General features: G+C 50.2%; 1 protein-coding gene across 14 annotated transcripts in view; it reads right to left on the bottom strand.

The window, feature by feature from the left end:
* ARHGEF9 (Cdc42 guanine nucleotide exchange factor 9) overlaps nucleotides 1-17,868 on the bottom strand; it is a 201,356-nt gene that overhangs the window by 93,668 nt on the left and 89,820 nt on the right. The window contains exon 1 of one of the 14 annotated variants that reach the window (XM_038123223.1): nucleotides 14,825-14,849. The exons of 12 other annotated variants lie outside the window; for them this stretch is intronic. Coding sequence is in view for 1 of the 2 variants with exons in the window: in XM_038123216.1 (XP_037979144.1) it covers nucleotides 14,660-14,689 (30 nt within the window). In the remaining variant the exon portion in view is untranslated. Of the gene's footprint in view, nucleotides 1-14,659; nucleotides 14,722-14,824; nucleotides 14,850-17,868 lie in introns of those variants that run through there. One more of the 14 variants, XM_038123216.1, reaches the window with a different exon arrangement.

The raw sequence follows: 17,868 nt of genomic DNA, 5'->3' as shown, positions 1-17,868 counted from the left end.
ACTGTTCAAGAGGACAAATTTCTACAGGGACCTTCTGGGATCTGAGGGTGACTCTTCAAGCACATTCCTGGTTTTCCTCACTGGATCACACCCTCTTTGTCCCCTTCAAAGGAAGTCTGACCTGTGACACACCCAGTCAGGTTTTGAAATATTTCAGCTGCTTTCTCTAGGGTGCAGATATTGAACATTACCACCCCTAAAATGCACACAAGGATGCTCAAGACCCATGGCCTTCAGGTCCTTTGGGTCAGCTCAAATCAGCTGCTGGAAAGCCTATGTAAATGCTGTTTCTTTGGGATTTCTACTTGACTTTCCCCCCTCATGTTTCCCAAATAAAACCCAATGTCTCATTTCCCACTGACTGACAGCGCTGTGGTTCAGCAAATTAACAAACCCATGCACGACTGTGCCTTGATTACTCCCTCTCTTTTTTTATGAAAGAAAATGTCAAATCCTTTCATTTGACTCTTTCAGGAGCCTTGAGCAGTTTAGGAGCAGTTTCTCACATCGGAAAGGGGCTCACAGGGGCTGCTCCACACAGCCCCAGATGCCACAGCTGATCCCAGCAGAGCTGCAATCCAAATCCCGCCAGGCTGACTCCCAGCAGTGAGGCCAAATCTCTGCTGCCTGGCACCGAAATTCTTATCAGATATGGAGACTTTAGGCCGGATTTTCATCTTGATGCTGAGCTGCAAACACCAGCTCTGGGTAAGCCGAGCTCTCCAGAGACACCCATCCAGCTCAGGGGCCATCAGTCACTGCCATCGTGCCACCGCAGATTAACGTGTCACCACAGGCCAGCCCTAAGCACCTGCCTCCCACCAATGTTACAGTCCCTACACATTTGTCACTCTCTCTGATGTAGCCTGCTCCACCCTGTCCCAGTGCTGGTGCTCCCAGCAGGCTGCACGCAGCCGTGTGGCTCCAATTCAACACAGTAATGAACTTTTGATGGAGCCCTCGGCTCCTGCCAAGTCCCAGGGGATGTTCTCCAGGGAGCAAGTCAGCTCACGCTGGGGGCTGGGGGCAGGGGGGCAGCCCAGCCCTGGTGCTCAGCTCTGCCAAGAAAGCAGAGCCAGCAGCACAGTCCTGGAGTGTCATTGCCTCCGTCCATCCCTCACCACGGAGAAACATCCTCTGTGATCCTTGCAGAGGGATAAAATGCTGCTCTCCTCACTTTCCAGCACTGTTTGGAGTGCTGCAGGTTTGCTCCAACCACAGCCATGCTCGCTGCTAAATGCTGAGCGTCTCGCTCCCTCCTCCTCTCCCTCGGAATTTTTCCTCCCCTGTTCCAGCCAATCGTGCAGGGGAAAATTCCAGCCTGAGCTTCATTAGTGTAAAATATAAAAATAGAAGCGCATTATCTTCTGTAGTTCTCTCAGTTGATTCAGAGGCAGCGTGAAGGTAAAATAATTAAATGTTTGTCTGGTGATAAAAACAAGCCAACAGGAGGGACTGGGCTGGGCTTTTCTGGAAGCTGAGCATGGAGATCTGGGGGCTCTTGTGCTCCACAGACTTTGCCCTCCCCACTCTCCATAGCTACCAAAAGGATGATGATGCCTCCCTCCCTCCTTCCCTCCTCCTCAGCTCCAAAATAAACACAGGATGGAGGCTTCGGGAGAAGCTGGCAAATGCCTCTGCTGCAAAGCAAGAACTTTGCCTGCCATCTCCCCAAAGCCTGCCTGGCAATTCCCTCAGCACCTCCAGAAGCTCTCCCGGAGCCGGGAGAGCTGCAGGAGCGGGCGGGTGTCTGTGTGGACCAAGGTCAACACAGGAGATGTTCAAAAAACATTAGTGAGTTGACTTGATCCTTCATCAAAATACTTTCTGCGCTTCCTTCCTAACACTTCACTGCCCACGACGTGGCAGGCTGAGCCGATGTGACAAACTGTCGAAACACATTTTTTTTAACAGAAAAAAAATTAAACCTAGACTTTAAAGGTAAAACTGGCCCCTTTGAGTCCCTCTATCATATGTGACATTCCTGCTGGAAAAAAAGGGCTCTGAGAGCAACTTGCTGGGAAAAGGCTCCAATGAGCTGGTAAGAGCTCCAGTCTGCAGGGAGCTCCTGGGCTTCACCTTGTCTTTTAAGCTCCCATTAGTTAATAAAAGCAACCACAGAGGTGCAAAAGCAAAAGCACCCGAGCATTTGTCAATCCCCAGACACAAACCTACGATAAGATGCTGTTCATTGATTCCATAAAGTAACCAGCAAAAATTCCCTAAATCATTCTGCTGGCACCAGCAAAAGTTCCTGCTACCAAAGGGAAAGGACCATCATTTCTCCTTCTCCAAATTGCCCCTCTGTGCTTTATTCCTGCTGTTGTGTTGGTAATGACCTATTTACCACCAGGCTGTGGAGGGTGGCAAATCCCATCCACCTCTGAGTTCCCTGCTGGAGCCTGAGATTGCTATTGATGAGCTCCGTGGTTTGATGGAAAGGAAATGAGTTGAGTTTAAGGGCTGCTGGCACTCTCTCTGGAGAAATGCCAGGGAATTTTTAGACAGTCTTCAACCCAACAATGAAATGCCATGGATGTGAGTCAGAGTGGATGTGAGCATCTCTGTGGGAATCTGGGAGCATCCAGCTCTGTCTGGATGTGCAATATCCCTGCTCAAAGGAGCCACCTGAGAGCCCAGGTGTCCAAACCCACTGATTTAGGTCTCTGGAGCTGCACACAGCTCAACACCCCCTGCATGCCCAGAGGGTCACCTTTACTGCCCTGGGATCTCCCAGCACCTGGGCAGGTCATTTCTGATGCGTGGGGCTGCAAATCAATGCAAATCAAATTTGCAATCAATGCAAATCAGCACAAATCAATGTTGTGCTCACACTGTGTGTATTTGCAACATGTAACAGACTATAGAATTTATATATTTTTAGCTTATAAATACATCAGGTAGTAAAAACCAACCTTTTCTTGGGGTGGATGGGTAGCGAGTGTGTGTAGAAAGCAGTTTACAAATGCCAGACCATATTCATTAATAAAGACTCCAAAGAAACGAAACCTTTATGTTTGTCTCCACAAACTGGTTACATACTTACTTCAATTTCAAAAGGATTCTCCTGGAAGTGGTTTAAATTATTTGTATCTTATGTCAATGCAGAACAGTGTATGACTCTTAATTTTAATTTTTAATTTAAAAAAAAAATTTAAACCTGATAGCTGAAAAAATCTTGTGACTTCCTAACACACTGGAAAGCTCCAAAGTCTTAGCTAACGAAGAATCTGGTTCATGATTTTAAAGGTCTTGGGCTCATGGCCAAACTCCCAGAATGTCCCCTGTGTGCTCCACTTTTAGGTCCATCAGGATGAGCAAGATCCCTGGAGTTCAGCTCACAGATTTAAAATGGCTGGAGCTACTGCAGGGAGAGAAAATGGGGGGAAGTCTGTTCTGTATTTATGCACCAACACCAGGTGGGGAAAGGCTCTGAATAAGTAGCACAGGATGCAACAGAATCATCTAAGAATTAAGGCCTATTTTGTGTTAGAAGAAGAATCAAGCGCTCTTGGTAATAAATACAGAAGTCTTTTTAAAAATCAGACCTTGAAGCTGCTGGCCACAGATAAGGCTCTGTGGCCTTGTCTCTCCAGCACCCCAGCTCCTCCAGCACTGCCTGTGCTTCCTAAGGTCATCCATAAATCCAGAGCCCTTCTGGCCACACCACACACACCAGCAAGGCTTGGGGCAGGCTGCTGAACTGCCAAGATAAATCCTGCTCCTGCAGACAATGCACTCTATCCATCTTCTCAAAAGCAATAATCAAAACACTCATTTGCAGGATCTCACGTACTTGTTTCTCCTTCTCTAGGACCAGTGCCAAACACAAGACTTTTGAGCAGCTCCTGGCACCTCTAACCACAGTCTGCACCACACCACCACCAAAGCAAACCCTGCCCTTTCCATCCTGCAGTCCCCAAAGCACTGCTGGCCACGGGACACCACAGCCACGATGGATGGATGGATGGATGGATGGATGGATGGATGGATGGATGGATGGATGGATGATGGATGGATGGATGGATGATGGATGGATGGATGGATGGATGGATGGATGGATGGATGGATGATGGATGGATGGATGGATGATGGATGGATTGATGGATGGATTGATGGATGGATGGATGGATGGATGGATGGATGGATGGATGGATGATGGATGGATGGATGGATGGATGGATGGATGGATGGATGGATGGATGATGGATGGATGGATGGATGGATGGATGATGGATGGATTGATGGATGGATGGATGGATGGATGGATGATGGATGGATGGATGGATGGATGGATGGATGATGGATGGATGGATGGATGGATGATGGATGGATTGATGGATGGATGGATGGATGGATGGATGGATGGATGGATGGATGATGGATGGATGGATGGATGGATGGATGGATGGATGGATGGATGGAGGGATGGATGATGGATGGATGATGGATGATGGATGGAGGGATGGATGGATGGATGGATGGATGATGGATGGATGGATGATGGATGGATGGATGGATGGATGGATGGATGGATGGATGGAGGGAGGGATAGATGGATGGATGGATGGATGGATGGATGATGGATGGATGGATGGATGGATGGATGGATGGATGGATGGATGGATGGATGGAGGGATGGCTCCACTGCCCAGCTTTCCAGCACAGCCAAACTGACAAATCCTCATATCTGCTAAAGGCTTGGATCCACTCCAGGTAATAACAATAAAACACTGCCTTCCCCTGCTTAAGCTCACCCACGGCCCATTTCCAGAACCCTTTACTCCTGACTCCATCTGTCCTGGGGAGATTTGCTGCCCCTCTCTGCAATCATCATCAGAATAAACTCTATTTTGAGCACATCCTGCTGGTGCTGCCCCTCCATCAAGCTGTGCTGCCAGAGGGGCCTGCAGGAAAAGCTGTGTGTCTCAGAATTAGCAGGGCTCTGGGCTCCAAAAACCAGATTTAAATCCTCTGTTCTGCTCACAAGCCAAAGGAAGACTGTCTCTTTGAGAACCTGTTCTGATATTTTCTCTAATCCCATGAGAACTGCCCCACGTGAAGATACTTCAGTTATTTTCCAGAAATACAAATCCATGGCCTAGTGAAGTACATTTTCTGCATGTTCTAATTTGTCCTGACCTCCAGCCCCAGATTTCCCTTTATAACACACTCCTCTATTCTTAGTTTTACCTCCTGCATTGTATCCTTCCCCCTCTTCCAGCTGCAGTCTCTCAATTTGGAAAAGCCTGAATCTTCCCTTTCCCTGCCTTCTTCCCAGACTGAGCATGGTTCCTTTGCATACAATCCCATCAGATTCATCCCAACTCATCCTAACCTGCTGCCAACTCTGTTCCCATTTCTCTCTGCTGCTCCAAGCCAGTATTCTTAGCACAAACACATTTAAGACCCTGCAGTGACAGCCTGAGAGTGACACGGTGAGGGGGACACGCTTGGAAGCCAGGAGGGAGGTCAGGGGAGATATTCCCTACCTGGACTCCACTGCTTTTGGGCCATTCTGTGGGGAATGCGAGTGTCTGGCTGTCAGGAAGCTCAGCTGCTCCCTGGATTGCTGTCTCAGAGCCTCACCTGCCTGTGAAGCTGCTGTGTGATCTCTGAGGAGCCTGGCTGCCTCCTGGGGAACTGTCCTTGCCTCACCGCCTGACTCCATCTCCAGGTGGGACAAGAGGCAGGAGCAGAGCAAAGGGACACTCCAAAGGCCATGGCAGCACAGCCTCCCTCCCTCCAGGAGCACAGGGATCCTCCTTCAGCCCCAGGCTGCCCAGACCCATCTCTGGGCAGGCTCCACAAGGCCCTTGCCAAAACTGGATCCAAAGCAAGGCACCCTCAGCAGCCCCCAATGCTGAGGATGGACCAGAAACAAGGTAAAACCTCCCTCACAAATGCCACCAAATCGAAGAGAAATGTCATGCTGGCCTTTCAGGAGACTGCTGAAAATGACATGGATGACATCTGTGAAAGTCAGGACTTAATTCTGCTGAATTACCAGAAGCCTTGAGCACTGATGGACTTTCACCAGTCTCTTAAGCTGGGAAAATCCATTTGGTGAAAGGAACTTCCAGACGATGAGGCAGCTCCCATGCCTGTGCTACTCAACCTCATCCCACAGATTTAAAGGAGCTGATCAGAGAGAAGAGCACAGCATGGCCCCAGCTCCACTACTCACACAGAACTCCTGCCCAGGGAAAACTCCCTGGGAGGGGACAACAGCCTGCCCTGACCCCTCAGCCACGCCTGAGAGATTTGGGGTGATTCTACAGAAACCCTGGGTCTTCCACATTCCAACACCCCATTCCCAGCACGAAAACCACTCCAGGATGTTTTTCAAGACATAACAAGAGGCAAATTCAGAGCAGAAAGCCCCGGGACAGCCCTCACTGCCCACCTGCCACACATCAGGGGGACATCTTTCCCTGGCCACCGCCAGGAAGGAGGGACTCAAATAAACTGTGGGAGGAAGCTGAAAATAACAATCCAGAAAGCTGCAAACATCTGGAAGGCCAATGCTTTGCTCTACAATTCTGCATTGATTTCTTGCCTCAAATAGATTTCTAGATGGATTGCAATTAAAATGAGTTACACAATGCTGGAAAAACATCACTCATTTCCGCTTCTGATTTTATTTTTGCATCTTTGCTTTCTAGATCCTTTTGCGTTTCAACAGCCACTCCTTGGATCTTAACTTTCTTTTTCTTTCTACTCTCCTTCTGACCAAATTGCTCTGCATCCATTTTTACCTTTTATTCCAGCAAGGATGCTGCTGGTGGTGGTTCACACAGCCCTGGAACACTTCCCTGGGCAGTGGTAAAAATCCCCACTGTGAGCCCTGACTGCAGCTGCCGAGCAAACCCACAGAAACCTCTGAACATTTATCAGAGGCAATTCTTTTGTGAGCTGCCCTGAGCCCCCAGGATCCCCTTGTCACATGCCTCCAGGACATCAATTTCCATCTATTGTCCTGATTCCTGCTCAGAAGCCACAGGGAGGGAGGAAAACGGTGAGGAAGGTTGGGCTGCAGGAAAAGAGATTTACTTTGCTGAAAACCTTGTAAAGCCAGGCCAGCTCCCCTGAAAAGGGCAGAGCTGCCACTCTCCCTGCTCCAGCCCTTTGCTGGCCATTCCTGCACGGGGATGGACGAGGTGCAGAGCCCTTCTCTAGTTTTCTCTAGTTTTCTCTTGTTTTCAAACAAGAGGATAAAACATGGGATTTCCATCCAGGCAGCAGCAATGTCAGACACCAAGCCCAGCTCTCCTGAGCACCAAGGCTGAGTTTCACAGAGTAGCTGGGACAGATTAACAAGAGACCAATGAGAGAGAGCAGGTTTAGAGGGGATATTGAGCAGAAATCCTAAATCCTTCCCTGGGAGGGTGGGGAGGCCCTGGCAGAGGGTGCCCAGAGAAGCTGTGGCTGCCTCTGGATCCCTGGAAATGCTCCCCGGATGGGACTTGGAGGAACCTGGGATAGTAGGAGGTGTCCCTGCCCATGGTAGGGGTTGAGCTTTAAGGCTCCTTCCGACCCAAACAGTTCCATAATTCCATGATTGCATCATTATGAGCACGGCCGTCCCTTTGCACTTAGCCAATACAACCTCAGTCTCGAGCTGCTGTGAATAATACAGAGAACTGCTGGTATTCCCAAGCCTTTGATCTTCATTTGACTTTTGAGGGTTTTCAGGCACCATTTTCATTTAAAAATAGAAGAAGTACTCAAGTATTTATACAGCACAAAGACTTTAAAGGCTTTAAAACTTCAGAAAAGATTTTTAAGATGCCAGGATGAAGAATGTCAAGTATTATTATCACTTGAATTTCAAACTGAGTTGGAAAAACCCTGCAAAGGTAAAACTGTCTGCAAGAGAAACAGAGAGGCAAAAAGGGCAGCAAAACCCACTGCAGTGATGGGGAGATGTTTCCAGCTGTGGGAGACCTGTTCAAAGGAGGAGCAGAAGTCTTCCCTGACCAGCTGAGAAAATCACTACAGACATGTTCTGCCTGTCCTGACAGAACAGGAGGGAACGTGCCCCAGGGAACAAACCTCCTTTTGGGGAGAGGATGGCCAAACACAAAAGCTCAGGAAGGAAAGATCTGGGAATTAAGATGTGAGCTTGTGTCACTCAGTCAGAGACAGCACTTCCAGACCATGCCAGCATCCAGAGCATGGCTGGGCTGCCTTGGGTGCCTTTTGTGCCATTCCTTTGTGCACCATGAGCCTCTCCTGGCTCTTTTTGCTGGCTTTGGGGTGGGAATTGTGGATACCCCAAGTGGTTCTGCCCCAGAGCTTAGGCCACAAGAGGCTGAACAGCTATTCCAAAGCTCCTGGTTTTGCTGAGGTATTTCTACTTAATGCAGATTAATTTCTCGACAGCACAGAAATACCACAAAAGGCTTAGAGAAACAAAAAAGCTTCATTTAGATGAATTAATAACAGAGAGCAAGCGTATTATTATTGAAGGCTCTAACAAGGTGCAGAGCCCTTCTCTAGCTGCAAAAAGAGAAGGCTGAGCTCTGACGCTGCATATGCAAAATATTTGAGGCCAAATGAATCTTTGGTGGAGCCCTGCTGACATCACTGTTGGGATCTCGGGTGGAATTCAAGATGTTGCTTTAAATGAAAGCAGGGAGCTCCTGGGTGGGAGCTCTGCTCTGCCAGGGGCCCCCGCAAAGCCCCAGAGGGTGAGAGGCATTTTTCATCCATCTGCTCCAATCCCACCTGCCTCCAACACAGCACTTTTCATCCTCACTTGCCAAACCCTTGAACGGGAAAGGGCAATTTCCTTCTGTGCGTTTTACAGGAAGAGAAACAAAGACGTAGAGAGATGAAACAGCCCCTGCAGTATCATCCTGGCAGCAAGAGGTGGGGAATGGGGGCAGTTCCCCCAGATCTCAGCCCTTGGAGGGCCCCATCATTCCCCAGTTGCTTTTAACACTGGGCAGACACAGCTCAAACCAGGCTTTTCAATAAAATATGGAGAGCCCTGATGGACGGCAGACAGAAAAGCCCATCCCCTCTGCTGAGCTCATTAGAATTTCTGATTGTAACAGAGACTTTTGTGGTTTTAAAAATACAGAAGATTTAAATTCTCTTGTCTCCAAACACCAGAAACTCGAGAGCTAACAGGGGTGAAGACAGAGTGCTCTGGATAAACAGGTTATCCTGTCACCAGCAATTGTTGTCTCTCTCAATGTGTTCTGCAGCCAGTGGCTCAGACACTGTCCCAGCCAGGGCACGGAGCTGCCTGCACTCCTGCTCGCAGCCAGTGTGGCAATTTTCGGCCTCATTGGGAAGGCTTTGATATTGGAAAACCACAACCGAGCTTTCTCTTTGCTTGAAAGGCACCCACCGGCTCAGCCACTGCGAAAGCGTTTGCACTGCCCTGAGAGATCAAAGCGGCTCAAAACCTTTTGCTTTTATCGGGCAAATTAAAAACAAACAAGGCCTTTCCTTCCTTTCCTTTCACTCTGCTAACGCCCATTCCCCTCCTAGGCTTTCCAGGCGTCCTGCAGGAATAGAGGGATTCCATGAGCAGCCTGGAATTAAGCCTGGCATTAGAGATGGAGGAGCAGAGATGCAGCACCGTGGAGAGCTGAGAGCACCCACCCGCCGTGCAGGGCTCCGTGCCTCCTGCTCCCATCCCTGCCCGTGCCAACGCTCGCACGGATGTGCCCAGGATTCAAACCCCTGACATTCCTGCTGCGTGACTCCCTTAGATTTTTGTTTGTGCTCCTCTGCGTGTCCGTAATTCCTGCTGCTCCCCCATCCCTGCCCGGCCAGCACGGAGCAAACTGCGCATCCCTCTCATCCCTGATGCTCCAGCACAGATCTCCCCGTGCCAACGGGACCAGACAAGTGCTCATCCAGCTGCAGGAGCCTTAAAACGGTGATGAAGCCCTTCTGAATCCTGTGTGGGCAAGGCACGCACGGCGAGGGTGAGGGGGAGAGCCGAGGAGCAGCAGCCTGGGGCTAAAAGTGGCTGTTGACTTCACTCTCCCATTTGGGAGTAGGTGGAGGAGGTGGGTGGCCGTGAGCAGAGGGGAGGCGGAGGGGGCAGCAGCTATTTCCAGCTGCACTCATGTGCCATCCCTCTCAGTGCTGAGATTTGAGAGAAAACAGCAGGAGGTGGGGAGTGGGGGGAACCAAAAAGGAAAATCACAGACTCTGTTCAGGAGAACATGTTAAGGAACAAGAGAGAAGTCGTTACCAACAGCACAGCTCTGAGATTCTACCAGTACTGGGGGGTTTAAAAATATAACAAAACCCAAGGCTGCTGGGACTGCTTCCCTGCATTGCACACAAGAGGATATGATGGAAATGAGGCCACTGACTGAGGGGCCCAGGCCAATGTGTGGCCCCAAAATGATGGTAAAAGCTGCTGCTTGCAGAAAGCCTCCCTCCTAATACACTGCGAGGTTTTCTTGGCTCCCAGAGATTATGTAATATGTTCTTGCCCGCTGCTGCTGCTGCTGCTGCTGCTGACTCATATTTTCCAAAATATTTCTGGGAAGGAAAACATATGCACATGTGTTTTAATGCACAGGTTTCCCTGCCCGTGTCCAGAGTGACCCACAGGGAGGTGCAGCGCTGCCTGCACACGCGTGTACACATGTGTGCCCTGACATGTGTGTGGGGGGGAGGGACAGGGACAGCCTGGCAGCTGCTGGAAAACAGAGATTAAAGCAGCACTGCTTTCTGGGGCAAAGCACAGCAACTCTACCACAGTGCAGGAGGGACCAGGGGACAGGGAAGCCAGGGAGGGAGACAGCAAAGGGAGAAGCACCGAGCACGCGCTGCCGACAACCTCCAGCCAAACCTGGGCTCTGGGGACCAGACACAGACTCGTAAATCAGCTTCAAATCAGCTGGGAAAATGGGGTTTGTGGCAGCTGGGGCTATGGTGACAATCTGCAAATGGCAGAGGGCTGAGAGGGACATTAGGGCTGGCCTCAGCACGTGGCTCAGCAGCACCCACCCCAGCAGAGGGGTGCTGGGGGCAGCAGGACCAGTGCTCCCTGAATTCCATAAATCTACAGTCTGGCCAGGCTCTGCATGTGCACTGAAGAAGCCAGGCTTCTCCTGGCTGAACATTTCTAATTCTAAGGCAGCCTGTTAGTCTTAAGCAAATTTGTTCCCAGCCTGCAGGTTTGGGAGGTTTAGCTCCTCTGCCCCATGCCTGGGTGCACTTTTAATTCCTTAGGAAAGACTTTTTGACAATTCTGCAAAACTCTCAGTATCCAGGAGATTGGATCGATCTCCTGCTGGGCATTGGAACAGAAATCCATCTCCCCTGGACCAGAGGAGACTGAAAATCTATCCAGATGTCAACCCCTGATCACCAAATCATGGCAAAAGCCTCGCACCGATGACAACCCGGTTTCATGCACTGCCTGCTCCTCGTGCCTGTGTGCTTGGGCAAAAGCAGGGGACAATTCTCCACACAGGGACAGGTGACAGTGCCCCTGTGCCTTCTCACCTTACACACACCTCTGGAGAGGGAACAGCCCCTCTCCTTCAGCCCTGCATCATCCTCATCTCCATACGAGGGCTCTGTTGATATTCCCTGCCTTACACAGCCAGCACCAGAGTTAAGACAATTCTATTTTAACACCTGAAACTTCATCAGAGCCAACTGCTCTTTCTTGTTTTAGAGCAACTTTAAAATGTTTCATCTGCATTCAAAACCGGTTCTATAATTGTTACTTTTTAACTTAATTCTCCTAGAACTTCACAAAAGAGCGAACATCCAGCGTCCCTAAAAGGCTTTGGAATAAACCTTAAAAACAAACATTAAAGATTGATCACGCTTTTTCAAGATTATACTAAAACTGACTGAAGCTCAACTAGATAAGGAAAGAGAGTTGCATTAAATTAATCAGCACCTTATCAAGCCAGGAAGAAAGAACTGTAGATAACAAGCCTTCCCTAAATTTGGTATCAGAACAGAAACTTCAGTGCACGACGTACTGAGAGAACCTTGTCAGATTTACTGAACACAATACAGGGGAGTGGAGCAGCAGAAATAGCAGGGGAATGAGGTCCACAGAAATGCTTTGAAAAAACCCTGTTTTCTGGTAATGCCAGCAAGAGCTGATACTTTTGTCAAATGGAACAATTTAATTTGACAAAACTTTTCCCCAGATATGCCCAGTAAATTAACCTGCTCCTATTGGGGTGGAAGAGGGATCCTTAGGGGTTTGCTGTGCCCTCCTGTTTGCATAGCTGAGGCCAGACTGCATTCGCTCGATGACAAGGGAAGAGTTCCTACACAATTCCATCCTTCCTGCTTTCCAAGCCCTCGGAGCTGGGCTGATTCCTCTCCCGGCATCTCCCGGCATGAGCTGCAGCCACTCTCACGGCCCTTCCCGTTCCTTCTCAGAACCCCCGGAACTGGCAGCAGCAGCAGCTGAGCCCTTTTGAAACTTCGGGGCAAACATCCCGAGTCCCGGGAGCGAACAAACCCAGCCAGGAACACGCGGGGATTTTGCCGGATGCCTGGCGAGGCTGAGGGCTCTCTGCGGCTCAGGGCAGGACATCCCTGAGAACCAGACAGTGTCCTCAGCATTCCAGGCGGGACAGGAGGGGAGCGGGGCTGGGGACAGAGGCCCTGGCAGGAACAGGACAGCCAGGCTCGCTGCTCCCCCAAGCAGGAGCGGGAAGGACACTCCAGCCCCGGTCCCCCCGGCAAAGCAGAGCCCCGGGCGGGCCGGGCAGCGACAGCCCCGCTCCAGAAGGACAGGAGGACACTGGGACACACACGGCTCATCTCCCCACTGTGACCGGCCTAGAAATCCACTTGGGGCTTTATCCAGGGACAAAAAGGGGAAACACAGAGCTGCTTTAACCGGGGCGATGCTACTTCTTGAGACTGCTCTGCCTCCTGGCACCCAGGGCACGCCGCCGGCTGTCCCCAGCACCCGCAAGGGTCAGTGCCTGCGCTGCCCATCCCGGACAGGTCCTGGAGGAGGGCAAGGGGCTGGGGAGCAGCTCAGCCCTGGAGACTGAGCCCGGCCCGGCGAGCAGGGCGGGCTCGGCGCGGCCCCGGCTCCGCCGAGGCGCAGATGCAGCCGAAAATAGCCCCGCGCCGGCTGCCAGCAGCCCATACGTTGTGTTATATATGTCTCAGCTGATGCAAAGCGAGGGGCAGGCGCTGAGCCACATGGCCTTTCACATGGGCACGGCCACACTCGGCTGCTCCCGGCTCCAGAATCCCCCAAACGCAGCCTCAGCCCACAATGCCCGGCACCAGCCTGGCCCCCGACACTGCCCCACGGCAAGGTCTGCAGAAGAGTGCGCAAGCCAGACCCCAAACACGGTGCCAAACACCCTCCCCCGCTGGCGGACCCCGCATCCTGCTCCAGATCCCAGCCCCACTAACCCCCATCCCAAAATGTGCCGCTCTGCAACCACCACGTGCCTCAGTTTCCCCAGCTCTGTGATAGCACAAGGGGTAGCTCCCCAAATCAGCACACTCCTATGAAATTACATCCCTGTGGATAAACTAGAGTCAGCTGAGATCCAGACCTAATTCTTTAAATCCTTGCATGCACGCACTCCCTTCATCCCCCAAAATTCTCTTTAATTCAGGTGGTGAAGCTTTCAGGCTGCCCAACACAGTCCCCACAAGCACAGCTCTGGGGGCTTCCTGCCTTTGTGAACACCCCATTAAGATGGTGTTTCTGACAATGCTAGAGTAATTCTCAGGAAAACTAGGAATAAGGAGCAGATGCCACATGGCCCTTTGCTGGTTAGAGCCACCCCAGCCGTCTGTCGTGCTTGTAGATTAAGACTCATTTCCACTCAGGAAAGAAATTCAACCACAACTAATAAAATAAAGACAATAAATCACGGCTCCTCCAGCAGCTCTTCCTCCAGGAGCATCTATTTTTAGTGGGAAGCATCAATCACCACAGCTCCTGCTGTCTACAACAGCTCCAACAGGCAAAACCCAGGTAGGCAGAGCTGGGCCAACATGGGCAGACACGCGTGCCCCAACCTGCACAGCCAGGAAGGGGACACACAGGACAAAACCAGGCATGGCTACACCTCAGTGCTGTGTGATATTCCTCTATCCCAGACGGACAAGAGAAGCCACAAGGCAACAAAGGAACAAAGGAACGCGCCCAAGGCCATACAGTAAATCAGTGACAAAGCCAGGAGCCGGCAGAACTATCCTCTGCCAGCCCTGGAACCCCTGCACAAACAGCTTCCTCAAACAGGACAATTCTAACACAATTATTAACATTTGGGAATTTTCCTCAAGCTTCCCAACTTCTCCTCATTGGAGCTTCCACAGCTCTGAGACAAATCCTTGAGTTCTACCAAAATATCTCTCCCAACGTTTCACGGGGAGAGACACACTGAGCACACTATCACAGGCAGCTGAGAAAATGCACACAGGAAATGTAAGACACAGGAGGCTCCCCGGGAGAGATCACCATTCCAACACGGAGCACACGGACACACATGCAGGCAGGCACGGCACACGGAGCACTCCAGCTGAACACACAAACCAAGCACCACAACAAAATGAAATGACAACACAGACAGGGGTTCTAGTCACAAACTGAAACTAAAGCAACAACAAAAAAAAACCAAAACCAAAATAAAAACAACAAAACAACTTAAAAAACCAACAAAAAACTTACATGGATTTTTGGCAATTTTCCTTCAGACATTATACACAGCAGCTGGGCTGTGTACTGAATACCTGATCCAAAAAGAAATATAACCACATTATGCAAACAGATGGGGGCAGGAGTCAGGTGAACATGCAGCTCTTAATAACAGTCATCTACGGGCTGAGAAAGCACCTCTGCATTCCCACAGAAGGGCTCGCATGGGGCAGATCTTCACTCCCTACACAGCAGAAGCCAGGGCTGCGCTGCTGCCATCCCGGGGGAAAAGCCAAATGGCAGGACAGGGCAGAGCCACCGCGTCACAGACCTCGGAGCTGTCCCATCCCCTCCAACTTGTCATGTGAGGTTTTAAACAGAGGTGGGAAATAGCCAGGGTGGGGGAGGAAGCCTTTAGAAACCCGAAAGGAAAGCACTTTATCTGCCTTAAAGCAAGAGCATTAAAAGCGCCGTGCGGGCAGGACAAGCCGGGATCATCCCGACACTTAAGCTCTCGGGGAAGCACCCGGAGAGGGGCACATCACCCTTTCCCCATGCCGAGGAGGGTGCCTGAATCTTTAAGACAGCGGATTGCTGCTCGGGAGGAATGGACTTTTTATGGACTGTGGGAAACGGGGTTGCTATGATACAGGCAGAGGCATTTCCATGAATCCTGTGGCAAATAACATTGAATCCTGCTTAAGCAGACAACAGCAAGGCAGGTCTCCCATCACCCAGCCTCAGCAAACACACAGCAGCAAGCACTGAAAGAGATTATATGCATCACAAATATGCTTTTTGCAGACAAATCTGTATATTTTCCTTTGGGGCCATATTTTTCAGAGGGTCAGCACTTTGATTCCTTTAAAGGAATGATCCCTCTGCCTCATCCCCGGGTCTGAGCATCCCCACAAAGGTGAAGAAACCCGGGGGAGGCACGGGGCCAAAGCACCCCCAGGGACCCGAGCGTGACCCCGATGGTCCCACAGAGCTCCAGGACATGGAAAGCTGCAATTCCAGGGAATTTCACAGCGGGCAAATGCCACCCAGAACACTGCAGGCACAGTCCCTTAGGGGCACAGGGATCTAGCAGGGACTGGCAGCGCTGTCACCCCAGAAAGCTCCCAGTGCTCACCATGGGCTGAGCCGCTGCGCCCAGCTCGGCAGGACGGAGGGGCTCCTGCACGCCTGGAAATGCCAAACTGCAGCTGCCAAAATACAAAACTGGGGCTGGGGCAGGCCTGGAGAGGTGGTCACAGAGGCCTGGGGTGGGAGACAGAGACCAAGCTAAACAAGCAGCAAGCCCAGCCCTCGCTCACGCTTTCACCTCTCGCTTCCTCTCTTTTCCCCCAAAATTCCAACAGGAAGCCCGAGATAACGAGCACGGTGCTGCTACAATAACAAAGTTTGCTGCTGCCAACTTTCCTATTGCTCTGCATTAACTCTCCTTCTTTAACTCCACCAGCCTTCAGGAGGATAAAAGGCATGAAGTTGTAATAAAATCACAGGAATTCTCCCAAGCGCGTTCCGTGATGGGAAGAACTCGGCTCCCGGCGCTCCCTCCCAGCGGCTGAACGTGCACAACCCCCCGTCCTCCCCATGCAGCCCCAGCACAGCCCCCCAGGGATGGAAACAGAGAGGCACTGCAGAAGGAGCTGTGGGGCACGGCAGGAACATCCAGCACCCAACACGCACAATTCCCAAATATCTCCCCAGGATTACGAGCTCTGGATCAAGGAATGCGCCCAGGAAACCGCGGCAGGTGCTGGGCATTCCTCGTAGAAATCATATTGAAAGGTAAACCTTAGTGCCAGAGAGCCCTGAGAAAATAAACATTCAGGCACAGCCACGGCCCATTGTAACTCGCTGGTCAGTTTTGGGGTTGGGTTTTTGCTCATTTTTCCACCCTTTCTCCTCCAAATCCCTTTGTCGCTCAAGGCGACATCCTTCCTCTGACATCCTTCCCCTGAAAGGATGATTTTGGCTGCTGTTTGATCAATTCCCTCTCCATGGTGATCTCAGCTCATTTATTACCTTTCCAGGAGATTCTGCAACCTATAAAACTAATGACATAGGATGGCCAACAGGCAAATAGAGCAAATTTGAGCTGTTTAACAACCCAAACCATCGTCAGCATCAATTTTATTCACTCGGGTTTTTTTAGGGAAGAAGATTGACTCAGTCCTCTGTGAAGTGAAGCAGGTACCTCCTGCAGATAGCTACAAGTGAAGAGGAAGAACGGAGCCAGCAGGCACCGGAGCATCTTCCTGGGCTTGGATCCCTGGCTCCTGCCTTTCCTCCCCACTAAAACAGGCTCCTGCCCCATAACACTTTTGGGCATGATTGTTCCCACCCTGGGACTCAGGGAAAATATTTTTTCTCTTTTATTTGGAGCTAAAAGCACTTTGAAAGTGCCAAATTTGCAGGATTTAACTCCGTTTCCAATCATGCCACCATGGAAAAGCCATCGGCTCCCGAACCCTGCTCAGCTTTAACTCCCAGCACACAAACCCCCACTGGGAAACAACTCCATGTCTCCATCTGTAACCTCCAGTTTTGTCTTTATCTATCAGTTACATGATTTATTTTTTTTTCAGAGGGCATCAAATAAATAATAGACAGCTGCAATAAGCATGAACTAATTAAATTATCAAGGCAATAAAATTCCAGTGACCATCATCAAAGATAAAAACATTTTCAAACTGATATTTTTGTTTGTTTTAAGCAATTCTGATTTTTCTGGAGGGTGAAATAATATACTAAAAAAAAATCCCTTAGACCTCTAACAGAAGCACAGAACAGATACACATTTTCCAGAGGGAAAGGCATTACTCTTTCCAGACATTCCCTTCGTATTCTCTCCAAACTTCTCATGCTGCCACTGGAGCCCCCAGCCAGCCCTGCTCCCAAGCTGTAAACATTGCAATTTCGGGCTAGAAGCACCTCTAACTGCTGGACACCTTTCCAGCAAGCCTATAATACACAACTTAGCACTTCATTTTCCAAAAAATCAATGTAAATAAAGTCACGCGGAGCAACCCATCTCAAAAGCTCGTTATCCCTGAGGTGGGCAAAGATTTTTCTTAGATACATTCTCCAAAATTTTATAAATACACACACACATGAAAAAAAAGAAAAGCAAGCCAAAATCAGATCTCTAGAAAATCAAAGCAAAACCCAACCCCTCCATATCTGTTGCTTTAGCAAAGAAAAACAAAGCTTGCATTGCCCTTTCTCCCTTT

Source organism: Motacilla alba, chromosome 4A (assembly GCF_015832195.1).
Source record: "Motacilla alba alba isolate MOTALB_02 chromosome 4A, Motacilla_alba_V1.0_pri, whole genome shotgun sequence".
NCBI classification, from domain to species: domain Eukaryota; kingdom Metazoa; phylum Chordata; class Aves; order Passeriformes; family Motacillidae; genus Motacilla; species Motacilla alba.
This window is presented reverse-complemented; position numbering and strand designations above follow the sequence as displayed.